The 15,112-nt window shown below is 44.2% G+C and overlaps 1 protein-coding gene across 1 annotated transcript; it reads right to left on the bottom strand.

Annotated features, from left to right (window-relative positions):
• Positions 1–6,752: 6,752 nt before the first annotated feature.
• Positions 6,753–14,608, bottom strand: LOC142290981 (uncharacterized). The gene is made up of 2 exons (XM_075335142.1): positions 14,384–14,608; positions 6,753–14,188 (listed from the first exon to the last, which is right to left on the bottom strand). Exon 2 carries the CDS (start codon positions 13,981–13,983, stop codon positions 8,167–8,169), a length of 5,817 nt encoding a protein of 1,938 aa, XP_075191257.1. The 5' UTR covers positions 13,984–14,188; positions 14,384–14,608; the 3' UTR covers positions 6,753–8,166.
• Positions 14,609–15,112: the final 504 nt, after the last annotated feature.

Here is a 15,112-nt window from a genome sequence, read left to right as displayed (position 1 = left end):
CCTTCAAGCAGCCGTTGCCATCAGCGTGCAGGCCACGCCCCCCTGTGTCTGTCTCTTTGTCTGTCTCTTTGCCTGTCTTTGTCTGTCTCTTTCCCTCTCTTTCCCTGTCTGTCTGTTTCCCTGTGTCTGTCTCTTTGTCTGTGTCTGTCTCTTTACCTGTCTGTGTCTGTCTCTTAACCTGTCTCTCTCTTTCCCTCTCTTTCCCTGTCTGTCTCTTTCCCAGTCAGTCTGTCTCTTTGTCTGTGTCTGTCTCTTTGTGTCTGTCTCTTACCCTGTCTATGTCTGTTTCTTACCCTGTCTGTGTCTGCCTCTTTCCCTGTCTGTATCTGTCTCTTTCCCTGGCTGCATTGTGACACACCAACATTCCATTTAAGAGCGAGGCTGTGCATTCTTCTGAAGTTCTGGCTGCACTGTGGCTCCTAGCTCCATTCGCTTTAATGGAGGCAGGTTTTTTGGTGAATAACTGTAAAGCGCAGGGTTAAAATTTCCCCTCAAAAGATAGCCTATGACGCTCTCGGGGTCCAGACGTGTGAGTGTGCAAAATTTTGTGGCTGTAGCTGCGACGGTGCAGATGCCAATCCCGGACATACATACATACATACACACACACACACACACACATACATACACACATTTAGCTTTATATATTATATGGAAGCCTGAGTACATAATTCCCTTCCTGTAGTGCTATACAGGGGTGTAACGATCACGGTCACAAAGACCATGACTAGTGTTGAGCGAGTAGTTAACTATCCGTACTTGCTATGCTGTTAGCGAGTACTGTCCGCTACTCCCATATTCGTTACAAGTAGCGGGCGCAATGTGAGTCAATGGGAAATACTCATTAAGTAGAAAGTAACCCGAAAGCCATACTTTTCATGTGAGTAGCGAATAGTATGACTTTCGGGTTACTCGCTACTTAGCGAATATTTCCCATTGACTTACATTGCGCCCACTACTCATAACGAATATGGGAGTAGCGGACAGTACTCACTAACAGCATAACGAGTACGAATATTTAACATTATCCATGACCAGTCACAGAGGTACAGGGTCCTGCCAACCCCAGCGCCTTCTTCTGCTGGATGTGCGTGTGAGGACACACATCCAGCTAAAATGTATTGCAGCACAGAGGCTCTTCGGGTTCCTGCACCGCAATACACGTTGCCGGGCAAACATAGCCCAACAGCTCAGATAGCGTACATGGGACTGGAGGTGCATGACAGTGATGTTGTGATATGATGAAACAGCCCCCATTGCCCATGGACAAAAATATGTACATGGTTAAAGATGTGTATGGCATGCCCCTGTACCGGCTCACCAGCATGTACATATTTGAGTTGCAGAAGTGTAAACATTGTACTTATTGTATGTAAGCTTACCACTGTCTGTAATAACATGATAATACTTTATAAGAGACTGAAATGTCGTTATTCAGCCACAAGAGGCCACTGTTTCTCAAGACAGATGAAAGACTGCACTGAATAGATTGAAATGGAGGTGGAGCTGCAAGCTGAGATAAAGGGTGGTGGCCATCTTGGGGGCAGTTGGCAGTTAGTGAACAGAGAGAGACCAATTTGTACTCTAATTAGCTAATTTAGTATACAAAAATATAGTTTATATGACAGTAATGCAGTTTACATTTCATTTATCCAATGTTTGCACATATCTTGACTTACCCTGAATGCTACTGCACTCTTTGATTTGCAGTGGTTAGATAGTGAAAAGGGATGGGGACTTCCTCTGTCACCCATGAAATAAAAAATTTAACTATTACATTATTTACTATTCATCATAGAGGTTACATTGCTATAAGAATCTTAAAATATCTTTAAAAAAAAAATAGAGGGAGCGTAGCATGTCAATTGCTAATTATACAGCTATATAGAGTACGGTTGCATTATAGATACAGTACAGACCAAAAGTTTGGACACACCTCATTCAAAGAGTTTTCTTTATTTTCATGACTCTGAAAATTGTAGATTCACATTGAAGGCATCAAAACTATGAATTAACACGTGTAGAATGAAATACTTAACAAAAAAGTGTGAAACAACTGAAAATATGTCTTATATTCTAGGTTCTTCAAAGTAGCCATCTTTTGCTTTGATTACTGCTTTGCACACTCTTGGCATTCTCTTGATGAGCTTCAAGAGTTAGTCACCGGAAATGGTTTTCACTTCAGAGGTGTGCCCTGTCAGGTTTAATAAGTGGGATTTCTTGCCTTATGAATGGGGTTGGGACCATCAGTTGTGTTGTGCAGAAGTCTGGTGGATACATAGCTGATAGTCCTGCAGAATAGACTAGATTATGGCAAGAAAAAAGCAGCTAAGTGAGGAAAAATGAGTGGCCATCATTACTTTAAGAAATGAAGGTCAGTGAGTCAGAAAAATTGGGAAAACTTTGAAAGTGTCCCCAAGTGCAGTGGCAAAAACCATCAAACGTTACAAAGAAACTAGCTTACATGGGGACCACCCCAGGAAAGGAAGACCTCTGCTGCGGAGGATAAGTTTATCTGAGTAACCAGCATCAGAAATCGCAGGTTAACAGCAGCTCAGATTAGAGACCAGGTCAATGCCACACAGAGTTGTAGCAGCAGACACAACTCTAGAACAACTGTTAAGAGGAGACTTTGTACAGCAGGCCTTCATGGCAAAATAGCTGCTAGAAAACCACTGCTAAGGAGAGGCCACAAGCAGAAGAGACTTGTTTAGGCTAAAGAACACAAGGAATGGACATTAGACCAGTGGAAATCTGTGCTTTGGTCTTATGAGTCCAAATTTGAGATCTTTGGATCCAACCACTGTGTCTTTGTGCGTCACAGAAAAAGTGAATGGATGGACTCTACATGCCTGGTTCTCACCGTGAAGCATGGGGGAGGAGGTGTGATGGTGCTGGTGACACTGTTGGGGATTTATTCAAAATTGAAGGCATACTGAACCAGCATGGCTACCACAGCATCTTACAGCGGCATGCTATTCCATCTGGTTTGCATTTAGTTGGACCATCATTTATTTTTCATCAGGAAAATGACCACAAACACACCTCCAGGCTGTGTAAGGGCTATTTGACTAAGGGTACCTTCACACTTAGCGATGCAGCAGCGATCCGACCAGCGATCTGACCTGGTCAGGATCGCTGCTGCATCGCTACATGGTCGCTGGTGAGCTGTCAAACAGGCAGATCTCACCAGCGACCAGTGAACAGCCCCCAGCCAGCAGCGACGTGCAAGCGACGCTGCGCTTGCACGGAGCCGCCGTCTGGAAGCTGCGGAGACTGGTAACTAAAGTAAACATCGGGTATGGTTACCCGATGTTTACATTAGTTACCAGCGCACACCGCTTAGCTGTGTGTGCAGGGAGCAGGGAGCCGTGCACACTGAGCGCTGGCTCCTTGCTCTCCTAGCTGCTGTACACATCGGGTTAATTAACCCGATGTGTACAGCAGCTACATGTGCAGAGAGCCGGAGCCGGCAGCACAGGCAGCATGAGAGCTGCAGAGGCTGGTAACTAAGGTAAATATCGGGTAACCACCTTGGTTACCCGATGTTTATCTTGGTTACAAGCTTACCTCAGCTGTCAGACGCCGGCTCCTGCTCCCTGCTCGCTTCATTTGTCGCTCTCTCGCTGTCACACACAGCGATCTGTGTGTCACAGCGGGAGAGCGCCTTTGAAGAAAACGAACCAGGGCTGTGTGTAACGAGCAGCGATCTCACAGCAGGGGCCAGATCGCTGTTCAGTGTCACACACAGCAAGATCGCTAATGAGGTCACTGCTGCGTCACAAAAAGCGTGACTCAGCAGCGATCTCGGCAGCGAGCTCGCTGTGTGTGAAGCACCCCTAAGAAGGAGAGTGATGGGGTGCTACACCAGATGACCTGGCCTCCACAGTCACCAGACCTGAACCCAATCGAGATGGTTTGGGGGTGAGCTGGACCGCAGAGTGAAGGCAAAAGGGCCAACAAGTGCTAAGCATCTCTGGGAACTCCTTCAAGACTGTTGGAAGACCATTTCCGGTGACTACCTCTTGAAGCTCATCAAGAGAATGTGCAAAGCATTAATCAATGCAAAAGGTGGCTACTTTGAAGAACCTAGAATAAACAAAGCAAGATCGGGCACTGCAGAGCAGGTCTGCCGGGCAGTGGAACCGTACTCACAGGTTTTATGGTTCAGCTGTTCCAGGAATGCACATGCGCCTGTGTGGATAGTGCCTTGCAGAGTGGTGCTCAGCCAGCAGCATGAAGAGAATTCAGAGATCCAGCATATAGAAGAACAAGGCGGCAGCTCACTCTGTCAGTTACACAAAACTTTTTATTCTGCGGTTGCAGACATATACAGGAGCAGTGAAGGGGGAGAGAGGAGTGCAGGGGCGAGGAGCGGACGACAGCCTGTTTTTTTTTTTTGTTTTTTTTTTAGTGGTAGTGATTTTTTTGAGTGAGGAGGATGATAGCTATTGAAATGTAATAGCGTATTTTTTGCTGTGGGTTTTCTGAATACCTCACGGGTCTTAAAAACCTAAATAATGGCCATTGTAATACCAGCCCAGCGCCCCTTCATGGCAACCTACTTTGCTGGGTCCATGAAGGAGCGCGGGGCTGGTATTACAATGGCCATTATAATATTCTAAATACCTCCATTTATGTATAAGGTAGAATTTATTTTGGTTTTTCACAGTGTGCGACTGGAATTTTTTCTCATATATATGTTTTATATAGAAATGATAATCGTAATGTCAATAATTGGTAATTTTTACCAAACGTTTAACATTGTAAGAGCAAAATGTTAAAAACAATGGAGGGTAGAGCTTTTTTTGTTTTCAATTTTTACTTTTTTTTCATTACATTATATGGTCAAATTTATGGTTGCTATTCACAATTAAACTCTCTTACAAAAAAAACAAGCCCTCATATGACTTTGTAGATGGAAAAATTAAAAAGTTATTGATCTTGAAAAAAGGGGAAGAAAGTATGAAAATGCAAAAATTGGCCACAGTAGGAAGGAGTTAAGACTGCAGTAGTTGTCAACAAGAGGGGAGCTCCCTTTCCCACCAGTGCTCTTTCCCTATCATGGCCCTTATAGGCAGTCAATTACTACTATCAGTCCTCCAGTAGATGTGTCTGCTGGTTATCCCACCACTACAACTTTCTACCCTACATATGGACCACCTGTCATATTATCTGCTCCTATTGCTTAACCGGACACGGTAGCCAATGACCCACCAGACCTGAGGACCTGCGAGCCATCCCTCCACCTTCATTACCTTTAATGTTCAGATAAATTACATGACAAGTAAAACAACATAGAAAACATTAATAAAATTTGCACACTAATAGCAACTGAGGAAAACAAAGAGTCCTCTTCCACTTGTTTGAGTGCACTAAGTAAGTAATCTCTTACTTTACAAAATGTCGCACCATTCAGATTGCTGAGTAAATTAATGGAGCAGGACCTGAAGACACAGTCACGGTGTGGAGATCCACATGGAGCTGTGGTGCTTATTATATGAACTACATGTTACATTTACCTGTTTGTCCATCTGTAAAAAGTAGTAAAAGAAATATATTGTAATCAAATGCATATTCTAGAAAGGCTGATCTGTACATTACTCCCCTCTAGTGGTCAAATTGTAATATTGGAAATGTTCAACACTTTGTGGTTTTAAAGAAAATCTGATATCAACAGACATGATACTTACCTGCAGATATAAAGCATTAAAACCCTGAGAGGCTGCTGAATCTCTGTGTAATGACTCTCTCCAAGTCGGCGGGGCGGTGTAGGGGAGGGAAGCATGGCTGTATTCATGGCCTGGCCCTGTGAGGGATAGCCTGGCTGCAGTGTATGTGTGTGTGTGTGTGTATGTGTGTGTGTATGTGTGTGTGTGTATGTGTGTGTGTATGTGTGTGTGTGTATGTGTGTGTGTATGTGTGTGTGTGTGTGTGTGTGTATGTGTATATGTGTGTGTGTGTACGTGTATGTGTGTGTGTATATGTGTGTGTGTATGTGTGTGTGTGTGTGTATGTGTGTGTGTATGTGTGTGTGTGTATGTGTGTGTGTGTATGTGTGTGTGTGTACGTGTATGTGTGTGTGTGTATGTGTGTGTGTGTGTATGTATATGTGTGTGTGTGTACGTGTATGTGTGTGTGTATATGTGTGTGTGTATGTGTGTGTGTGTGTATGTGTGTGTGTGTGTATGTGTGTGTGTATGTGTGTGTGTGTGTGTATGTGTGTGTGTATGTGTGTGTGTGTACGTGTATGTGTGTGTGTATGTGTGTGTGTATGTGTGTGTGTGTGTGTGTGTGTGTGTGCAGAGTGAGCTGTCACTCAAAGTGGCTGGGTTTGGGCTTCATTAGATCCGCGCTCCAAGTTTGCTTTGGATTAATCTCTTCCCTACACCATCTGGGGGACTAGGAAAGAGAAGTTGATTCAGCTGTCTACACAAAATTTTAATGCTATTTATCTGTGGACTAACCCTATATCTGTATGTAAATAGTGTTTCTGGTGATGTCAGATTGATTTTATCACCTCACTACAACTTTTAAAACTACGTTCAGTAGATAAAACATAAAAATAAGAACACCAGACCAACCAAACACTATGTGGCCCACAGTACTGGGAAACCTACACATTACACCTACCTGTACCCAATTCTCAAGAAGTTGGGATGCTGTGTAAAATGGAAAAAAACCAAGGATGCAATGATTTCAAAATCTCTTCATAATTTATTCACAACAGAACATACACTTTTCCATTTCCTTTGAAAATAATATCTAATTTAGAAATTTATGATAGCAACACATCTCGAAAACATTGCGACAGGACCATGTCTACCATTGTGTAGCATCTGCTCTTCTATTTTACAGCAGTCTGTAAATGTCTGGCAAGTGAGACCATTTGCTGGCTTTTTGGGAGAGGAATGTAGTCCCATTCTTCCCTAGTGAGTGACTACTCAATAGTCCTGAGTCTTTGCTGGATATTTAGTTTCATAATGTACCAAATGTCTTGTATTGGTAAAAGGTTTGGACTTCAGGCAGCCTGTTCATCACCCAAACTCTTCTTCTGCAAAGCAATGCTGGTGTGATGGATGCAGTATGTGTTTTAGCATTGTCTTGCTGAAATATGCAAGGCCTTTCTTGAAATAGACATTGTCTGGATAGGAGCATATGTTCTAAAATCTCTGTATAATGCTCAGTATTGATATTTCCTTTCAACTTGTGTCATAGGCACTAAAGCAGCTCCATACCATCAGAGATGCAGGCTTCTGAACTGTATTCTGATAACAAGCTGAATGGTTCTTATCCTCTTGAGCCTGCAAGGCATGGTGTCCGTGTTTTCTATAAGGAATTTGACATTTTGATTCACCCAACCAAACAACAGTTCTCCATTTTTTCTCAGTTCATTTTAAATGAGCTTTCCTCCAGAGAAGACTGCATTGTTTCTGGATTCTGTTTATCATGTTTTTTCTGCATGCCTATGTGTTCTGGCACCCTCAATCTGTGCGTTGGAAGACGAGTTGACAGACAGCTTAACTCTTTCCCATCAATGCATTGACTCGGACGCTGGGGGTCCTTTACAACTTTTATTAATGAGATCAGTGTAAAACTACAAGAAATAAATGAAAATACTAAGTACAACATACAACATATCTGAGTTACATAGCATTCCATTTGATACAGGACATGGAGGGTAAATGCACTACATGGCGAATACATATTAGCTAATGACAGGATAATACTTGCAGAACAGACCAACTACATTATAATTTTGATGAGCCCTAACCAGGGGATCATAACTCACCGACTGTGCTATGTAGAGGCAAACATAAGGAGCAGAGATCTGGGAGATATTCAGCATGCAGAATGTGTGTGTTCATGTAACTGAAATGGCTGCTGAAGAAGAAGGGGCAGAGCCTATGCAAGGTCTGATGGGTAACTACATAAGCCTTGGTAGGACAATTTTCATTGCACAGTAACCAGTGAAACATTAAACTAACTGCAGTAAGACAACATTGTCAACAGATGGCGCTGTTGGATATCACTGGACAAGTGGACAGTATCAATGTCAATTACTAAATGTAATCTTATTACTTGGCATAATAAAATAATTATATGCATTTCTATGAAGGCATGACACTCCCCGTCTGGCATCCGGGGGAATGCCACAAACTTAAACTAGAGCAATAGAATAAGTTCAGATACAGGTCTAAGAAACAGCTTTCCACTTTGCTTGGGAATCTTGATTTCCACTTTCCTGACCTGTCCGTCTTGACTTGGGAAGACCTTGGTTACCAATCCTAGAGGCCACTCGTTCCTTTTAGACTGAGTGTTCTTCACTAGGACGACATTCCCAGGTTTCATGTTGGGTCTACTATCTTGCCATTTGTCTCTTGTCTGTAATGTAGAGAGATATTGTTTTCTCCACTTAGTCCAGAAAAGGTCTGCTAACATTTGAACTCTTTTCCATTGAGATTTGTACAAGTCTTTTGTAGTAAACTCTCCAAAAGTCGGCATACTCACATTAAACTTCTGGGTGAGGAGAGTTGAAGGGGTGAGCAGAGATAGGTCATCAGGGTCATTGGATATGGGAACCAGTGGTCTGGCGTTCATTATAGCTACTACCTCGGCCATGAAGGTTGTTAGAGTCTCATGAGTGAGCTTCGAAGGACCAAGTTGCAGAAAGATGGAATCGAGGATTATGCGAGCGATGCCGATCATGCGCTCCCACACACCTCCCATATGAGATGAGTGCGGTGGGTTAAAGGTCCACGTACAACCTAGTTCTGAAAGACGTCTTTCTACTTGGTTAATGTCCAGATTTGAGGGAATCTTTAGTTCACCACATGCTCCTACAAAGTTAGATCCTCTGTCAGAGCGTATATGCTTTACATGTCCTCTGAGAGAAATGAATCGTCTGAAGGCATTTATGAAGCTGGATGTGTCCATTGTCTCAATGACTTCTATGTGTACGGCTCTAATACTCAAACATGTGAACAAGACGGCCCAGCGCTTGCTGTTTGCATGTCCTCCCCTAGTCTGACGTGTGACAACTGACCAGGGACCAAACACATCGAGGCCCACGTTAGTAAAAGGAGGTTCGGTACTCAAACGGTCTGCTGGTAGGTCTGCCATTTTTTGGGATTGACAAGAACCACGGAGTTTCCTGCAGATGATACATTTGAAGATGACTCTACTCACAAGTCGCTTAGCTCCTGTTATCCAGAAACCCGCTTCCCGTAGGGCTCCTTCAGTTATCAAGCGCCCTTGATGTCTAACCTGTGCGTGATAATGCTCAACCAGCAGGAAAGCAACATGGCCGTGAGGAACAATGATTGGAGTACACTCGTCATTTTCAAGCTTTGCATTTGAAATTCGTCCCCCGACTCTCAGCAGTCCTTGAGTATCTACAAACGGGTCCAGTTTTTTAAGGGGACTATCTTTTGGGACACTTCTGTGGTTCCGGAGGGACTCTAGAGTCTGGGTATAAGCTTCATGCTGTACACAACAGATGATTGCGTGTTTGGCTTGCGTGAGCTCTTCCACTGTGTAAGCTTTATGACAACGATGCCAGCCTTTGCATGGAGCTGGTCTCGATTGTCTGTTTTTAAAGGATCTAATGACATGTATCAGGCAAGTCAAGGCTCTGTAGGCCGATCTCCAGGTAGAGAATCTGAGGAAGCGGCTGGAATCAAGGTGCCTGTTGGTGATCGTTGTGCTAAGTGTGGAAACTTGAGGCCGTAGCTCTACATCTGATTCGGGTTCGAAGAGTTCATGTGTATGTGTCTCGTGAGCAGTGGGTACTGGTTGATACAGAAGTGCAGGCCCGACTAGCCAGTTAGTGTCTTTGAGGCGTGATGCCGGTACCGCTCTGGTCGCATGGTCTGCAGGATTTTGGTCGGTTGGTACGTATCTCCACTGAGAAGGCTGTGAAGACTTCCTAATTCTAAGTACTCGGTTATTTACGTATACATAGAATCTCCTAGTCTCATTATGAATGTAGCCTAACACTACTTTGCTATCAGTGAAGAATTCTGCATCTTCAAGCTGTAGATCGAGTTCTGATGTGATAAGTTCCGCCAGTTCTGTGGCAAGAACAGCAGCGCAGAGTTCTAGTCTGGGTATTGTGGATTCTGGACATGGAGTCAACTTGGCCTTTCCCATGACGAACCCTATGTGGACATTACCCATGACATCTATCGTTTTCAAATAGGCGACTGCGGCTATGGCTTTAACTGAGGCGTCGCTGAATATGCACAGCTTCCTAGAGAGAACTTTCTCTGAGGGAATACACATGTATGGCCTGTGTATATGCAGGTCAGATAATGTCTTTAGAGAGTCCCTCCAGGTTACCCATGCGATTTCTTTCCCAGGAGAAAGTGGGGTGTCCCAATCAACAGAGCCTACCATTAATTCTCTTAGCAAGATCTTACCTTGGATGATCACCGGTGCAGCGAATCCGAGGGGGTCATATAGACTGTTGATTGTGGACAAGACTCCTCGTCGTGTGAAGGGTTTTTGCTCTAAGGCGACCTGAAATGTGAAGGTATCATACTTTAAGTCCCAATTGAGCCCTAGACTGCGTTGTACAGGAAGAGAGTCTGTGGATAAGTCTAGGTCTTTCAGATCCATGGCATAGTCTTCAACAGAGAAGGCTTCCATCACTGTTTTGCTATTAGAAGCTATCTTATGCAATCTGAGATTAGAACAAGCAAGTGCATTCTGAGTTCTCTTGAGTAGGCTGATTGCAGCCTGAGGAGATGGAAGAGACTTTAGGCCGTCATCTACGTAGAAGTCTCTTTCAATGAACTGTTTAACATCTTCATCAACGTCTTTTTCGCTTCCTTGCACAGATCGCTTAAGACCATAGATTGCTATTGCAGGGGATGGGCTATTGCCAAAAACATGCACCTTCATACGATACTCTACAATGTCTTTAGTAGGTTCGTTATCTCTGAACCAAAGGAACCGTAAGAAGTCTCTATGTTCCTCATTGACTAAAAAGCAATGAAACATTTGTTGTATATCTGCAGTGATGGCAACTGCTTCTTTCCGAAATCTGATGAGCACACCAATGAGCGAATTGTTGAGGTCGGGACCTGTCAAAAGGACATCATTCAAGGAGAGTCCTTGGTATCTTGAGCTGGAGTCGAACACTACGCGTATCTGTCCAGGCTTTTTGGGGTGATATACACCAAACGTCGGGAGATACCAGCATTCATTGTTCTCTTTCAGAGGTGGAGCTACCTCTGCGTGACCATTTTTGAATATTTTGTCCATGAAAGCAAAGAAATGTAGCTCCATTTCTGGCTTCTTTAAGAAAGTGCGCTTTAAGTAGGTAAGGCACTTTAGTGCCAGCTCTTTGTTGTTAGGAAGACGGGGTCTTTGTGGCTTGAATGGTAGTGGAGCCACCCAGCTGTCGTTTTCATCCTTCTGAAATCCTTGATCCATTATCTCTAGGAAGGTCTCATCTTCAATGGAATGGGCTAGTTTATAATCTTCTTTGGTCTTTTGAAAGACAGCGCACCCTAGATGATCTTTGTCTCCGTCGCACAATTCATCCATGGCGTATCTGTCTTTCCCACCATTTAAGTGTGCCGAATTGGTGAGATTCTCCTTCACTAGGAATTTGTTGGGGCAGGGTAGGAAAAAGGATGGACGGCCACTCTCCAATGTGTTCGTGTAGAGAGAGTGGACGTTGTTCGGCTTGTGAGCATTCCCGAGGCAGACGTCCCCTATAACTACCCATCCAAGATCTAGCTTCTGAGCGTAGGGCGAGTTATGAGGACCGTTTATCTGTTTCCTCACCTTGTGAACTCTGATGATGTCTCTCCCCAGCAAAAGGACCAACTTGGCTTGAGAATTAAGTGCAGGAATGAGATGCGCTATGTTTCTCAAATGGGGATGGTGTAGTGCCGCTTCTGGAGTGGGTATCTCTTCTCTATTGTTCGGGATGGCATTGCACTCGATTAATGTAGGAAGGGGTAAGGATGTCTTCCCATCTAGGGATTCGATTTGATAACCTGTTGCCCTCCTGCCAGATTCTTCACTCACTCCTGTACATGTTTTCAGTGAGTAGGAGCAGCTAAGTCCCTTGATTCCAAAGATGTCAAAGAAAGCTGAGCTGGCGAGTGATCTATTACTCTGGTCGTCGAGTATAGCATAGAGTTTAACCGCTTTTTCTCTGTAGCCCATAGGGTAAACTGTAACCAGACAGATCTTTGAGCAGGATTTGTTAGTGAGACCTTCTCCACAAACTTGAGTGCACTGGGGTGACACTTCAGGAGGTGTACTGTCTGTCTCCTCCCCGCCGTGCTCTGTAAGTCGGTCGATGTGCGTGGAATTCTGTGGGGCTGGTTCTGGGTGTAGAGCTGTGCTGTGCTCTTGACTGTTACACTCCGAACAAGTGATACTGGCATTGCAGTCTCTAGCTAAGTGAGATGTGGATGCACAACATCTGTAACATATGTTGTTTTCTCTGAGGAAGATTCTACGGTCTTTAAGAGATTTTCCTCTAAAACTCCTGCACTGTTGCAGTGGGTGAGGCCTTTTGTGTAGGGGGCACTCTTTGTCTGGGTCAATTGTTAGTGACCCTTCAGGTTCTGTTGTACTGTGGGTCTTGCGTGATGAATCTGTAGCAGACACATTAGTTTTGTGTACAGTGATAGGTGAGCCTCGAGGGTTGCGTACTGGAGCAGGCTTACCTGTTCGTGGGTTGATGAGATCTGCGGTGGAAAGGTCAAAGCTGGGATCATTCCTGATCTTGGCTTGCTGGCGCACAAAATCTACGAAGACATGGAATGGAGGAAACGGCACGTTGTGACGTTGTTTGTAATCTGAACCCCGGTTCAACCATTTCTCTTGCAGACTGTAAGGCAACTTATTCACTATGGGTTTAATACCTCTGGCTGCATCTAGGGACGCGAGGCCTGGCAGGTCTCCTTCAAACTTGGCGACTTGGAGTTCTACCAAGAGGTCGCTCAATTCTCTTAGCATGTGAAAGCTCTTATTAGAGATCTTGGGAAAGTCCTCCAACCTTTTGAAGAGGGATTCTTCTATCCTCTCTGAAGAGCCATAGCACTCATCAAGTCTCTCCCATAACAGGCACAAACCTTTGCTCGGGTGGTTGATGCTGATATCCCTGATGCGTTTTGCATGTTCTGCTGATTCGTTTCCTAGCCACTTGACCAAGAGATCGATCTCTTCATTGGCAGAGATGTCCAGGCCGGCCGTGGCGTTTCTGAAGGAAGCTCTCCACGCTCTGTAACTTTCAGGACGGTCGTTAAACTTTAAAAGACCTTTGGTGAGTAACTCACGGCGTGCGAAGAACTTGAGGAAATCTGGTAGCTCTTGATTTCTGAGAGGGTGGTCCTGATACATGTTGCTATGATGAGGTCCCAGTGAGTTATTGTTGCCATCAAATACGTTGTCGCCATGATAGTCACCATCGGGGTCCTCCATTTTGGGACGGTTCGCTGTGTAATAGGAATCTACAAACTTGGGTGCAGGTGACACTGATGGTGTTAGGTGGACGGAATTACCTTCATGCTTAACATGGGATGTTTGTTGAATGAAGGTTGATGGCTGAATGGCAGGATTAAGTCTCTCTCTTGGAGCTGAATGTAGATGGTCGTCTGATGCGGTATGCTTTAGTACGTAGTCTGAAGTGCGTTGTGAGATATCCCGATGACTGAGTTCGGGTCCGAGCCTTAACCTGAAACTTTTACTGTCGCTGCGTGCTGCTTCTTCTAAAGCCTGTACTTCAGCTTCTGCTGCTGCTGCTTCTGTGTCTACAGCAAGTTTTGCAAGGTCGGCTTCTAGACGTGCTTTTTCTGTCTTTAATTTCAACTCTTGTTCAGCAAAGGCAGCTCTCACTTTGGCGGCTTCCGCCTTCGCCCTGGCGGTGGCAATTGCAGCGCTGCTCACAGACTTCCTTGAAGCTGACGAGCTTACATGGGAGCGTGTTACATAAACTTCAGATCCTCTATCTGACATGGTGTCTGTATGCGGCTTGACTGCTCTCTGATAGAAGTCGGCGTCTATGCTTCAACCCCGTTAATAGTAGTCGTTTTACTGTTCTGGCACCCTCAATCTGTGCGTTGGAAGACGAGTTGACAGACAGCTTAACTCTTTCCCATCAATGCATTGACTCGGACGCTGGGGGTCCTTTACAACTTTTATTAATGAGATCAGTGTAAAACTACAAGAAATAAATGAAAATACTAAGTACAACATACAACATATCTGAGTTACATAGCATTCCATTTGATACAGGACATGGAGGGTAAATGCACTACATGGCGAATACATATTAGCTAATGACAGGATAATACTTGCAGAACAGACCAACTACATTATAATTTTGATGAGCCCTAACCAGGGGATCATAACTCACCGACTGTGCTATGTAGAGGCAAACATAAGGAGCAGAGATCTGGGAGATATTCAGCATGCAGAATGTGTGTGTTCATGTAACTGAAATGGCTGCTGAAGAAGAAGGGGCAGAGCCTATGCAAGGTCTGATGGGTAACTACATAAGCCTTGGTAGGACAATTTTCATTGCACAGTAACCAGTGAAACATTAAACTAACTGCAGTAAGACAACATTGTCAACAGATGGCGCTGTTGGATATCACTGGACAAGTGGACAGTATCAATGTCAATTACTAAATGTAATCTTATTACTTGGCATAATAAAATAATTATATGCATTTCTATGAAGGCATGACACTATGTGTGCGCCTCACCACAAATCTGACTCAAGTCCCCGTTGAAGTAAGTTTTGTGGCTTAGTGAACACCGCCTATCACCATTAATTTGACAAGCATGGGTCACGCTCACTACACCCCATGACTGTCCTCGAAATGTCCTGAAAGCAAGTGTGTAACACTCTAAGCTCTCCTAGGACTCTTTCGAACACTTTTTAATATTCTTAATGTAAACAGAGACTTCGTAATGTCTGTGATTTCAGCATACAAAGTTGTGGTTAACTCCTTCCAGACATTGGATGTACCAGAATGTCCTATTTTGTGGGAAGTTCCCGTGATTGGACGTACCGGTATGTCCTGGCGATCGTGGGGGCACAGGAGCTGTGCACGCACAATCGCCGCTGGTAGTTTGGCTT

This window comes from Anomaloglossus baeobatrachus, chromosome 2 (genome assembly GCF_048569485.1).
Source record: "Anomaloglossus baeobatrachus isolate aAnoBae1 chromosome 2, aAnoBae1.hap1, whole genome shotgun sequence".
Lineage (NCBI taxonomy): Eukaryota > Metazoa > Chordata > Amphibia > Anura > Aromobatidae > Anomaloglossus > Anomaloglossus baeobatrachus.
The sequence above is the reverse complement of the archived record's forward strand: the minus strand, read 5'-3'. Positions and strand labels throughout refer to the sequence as shown.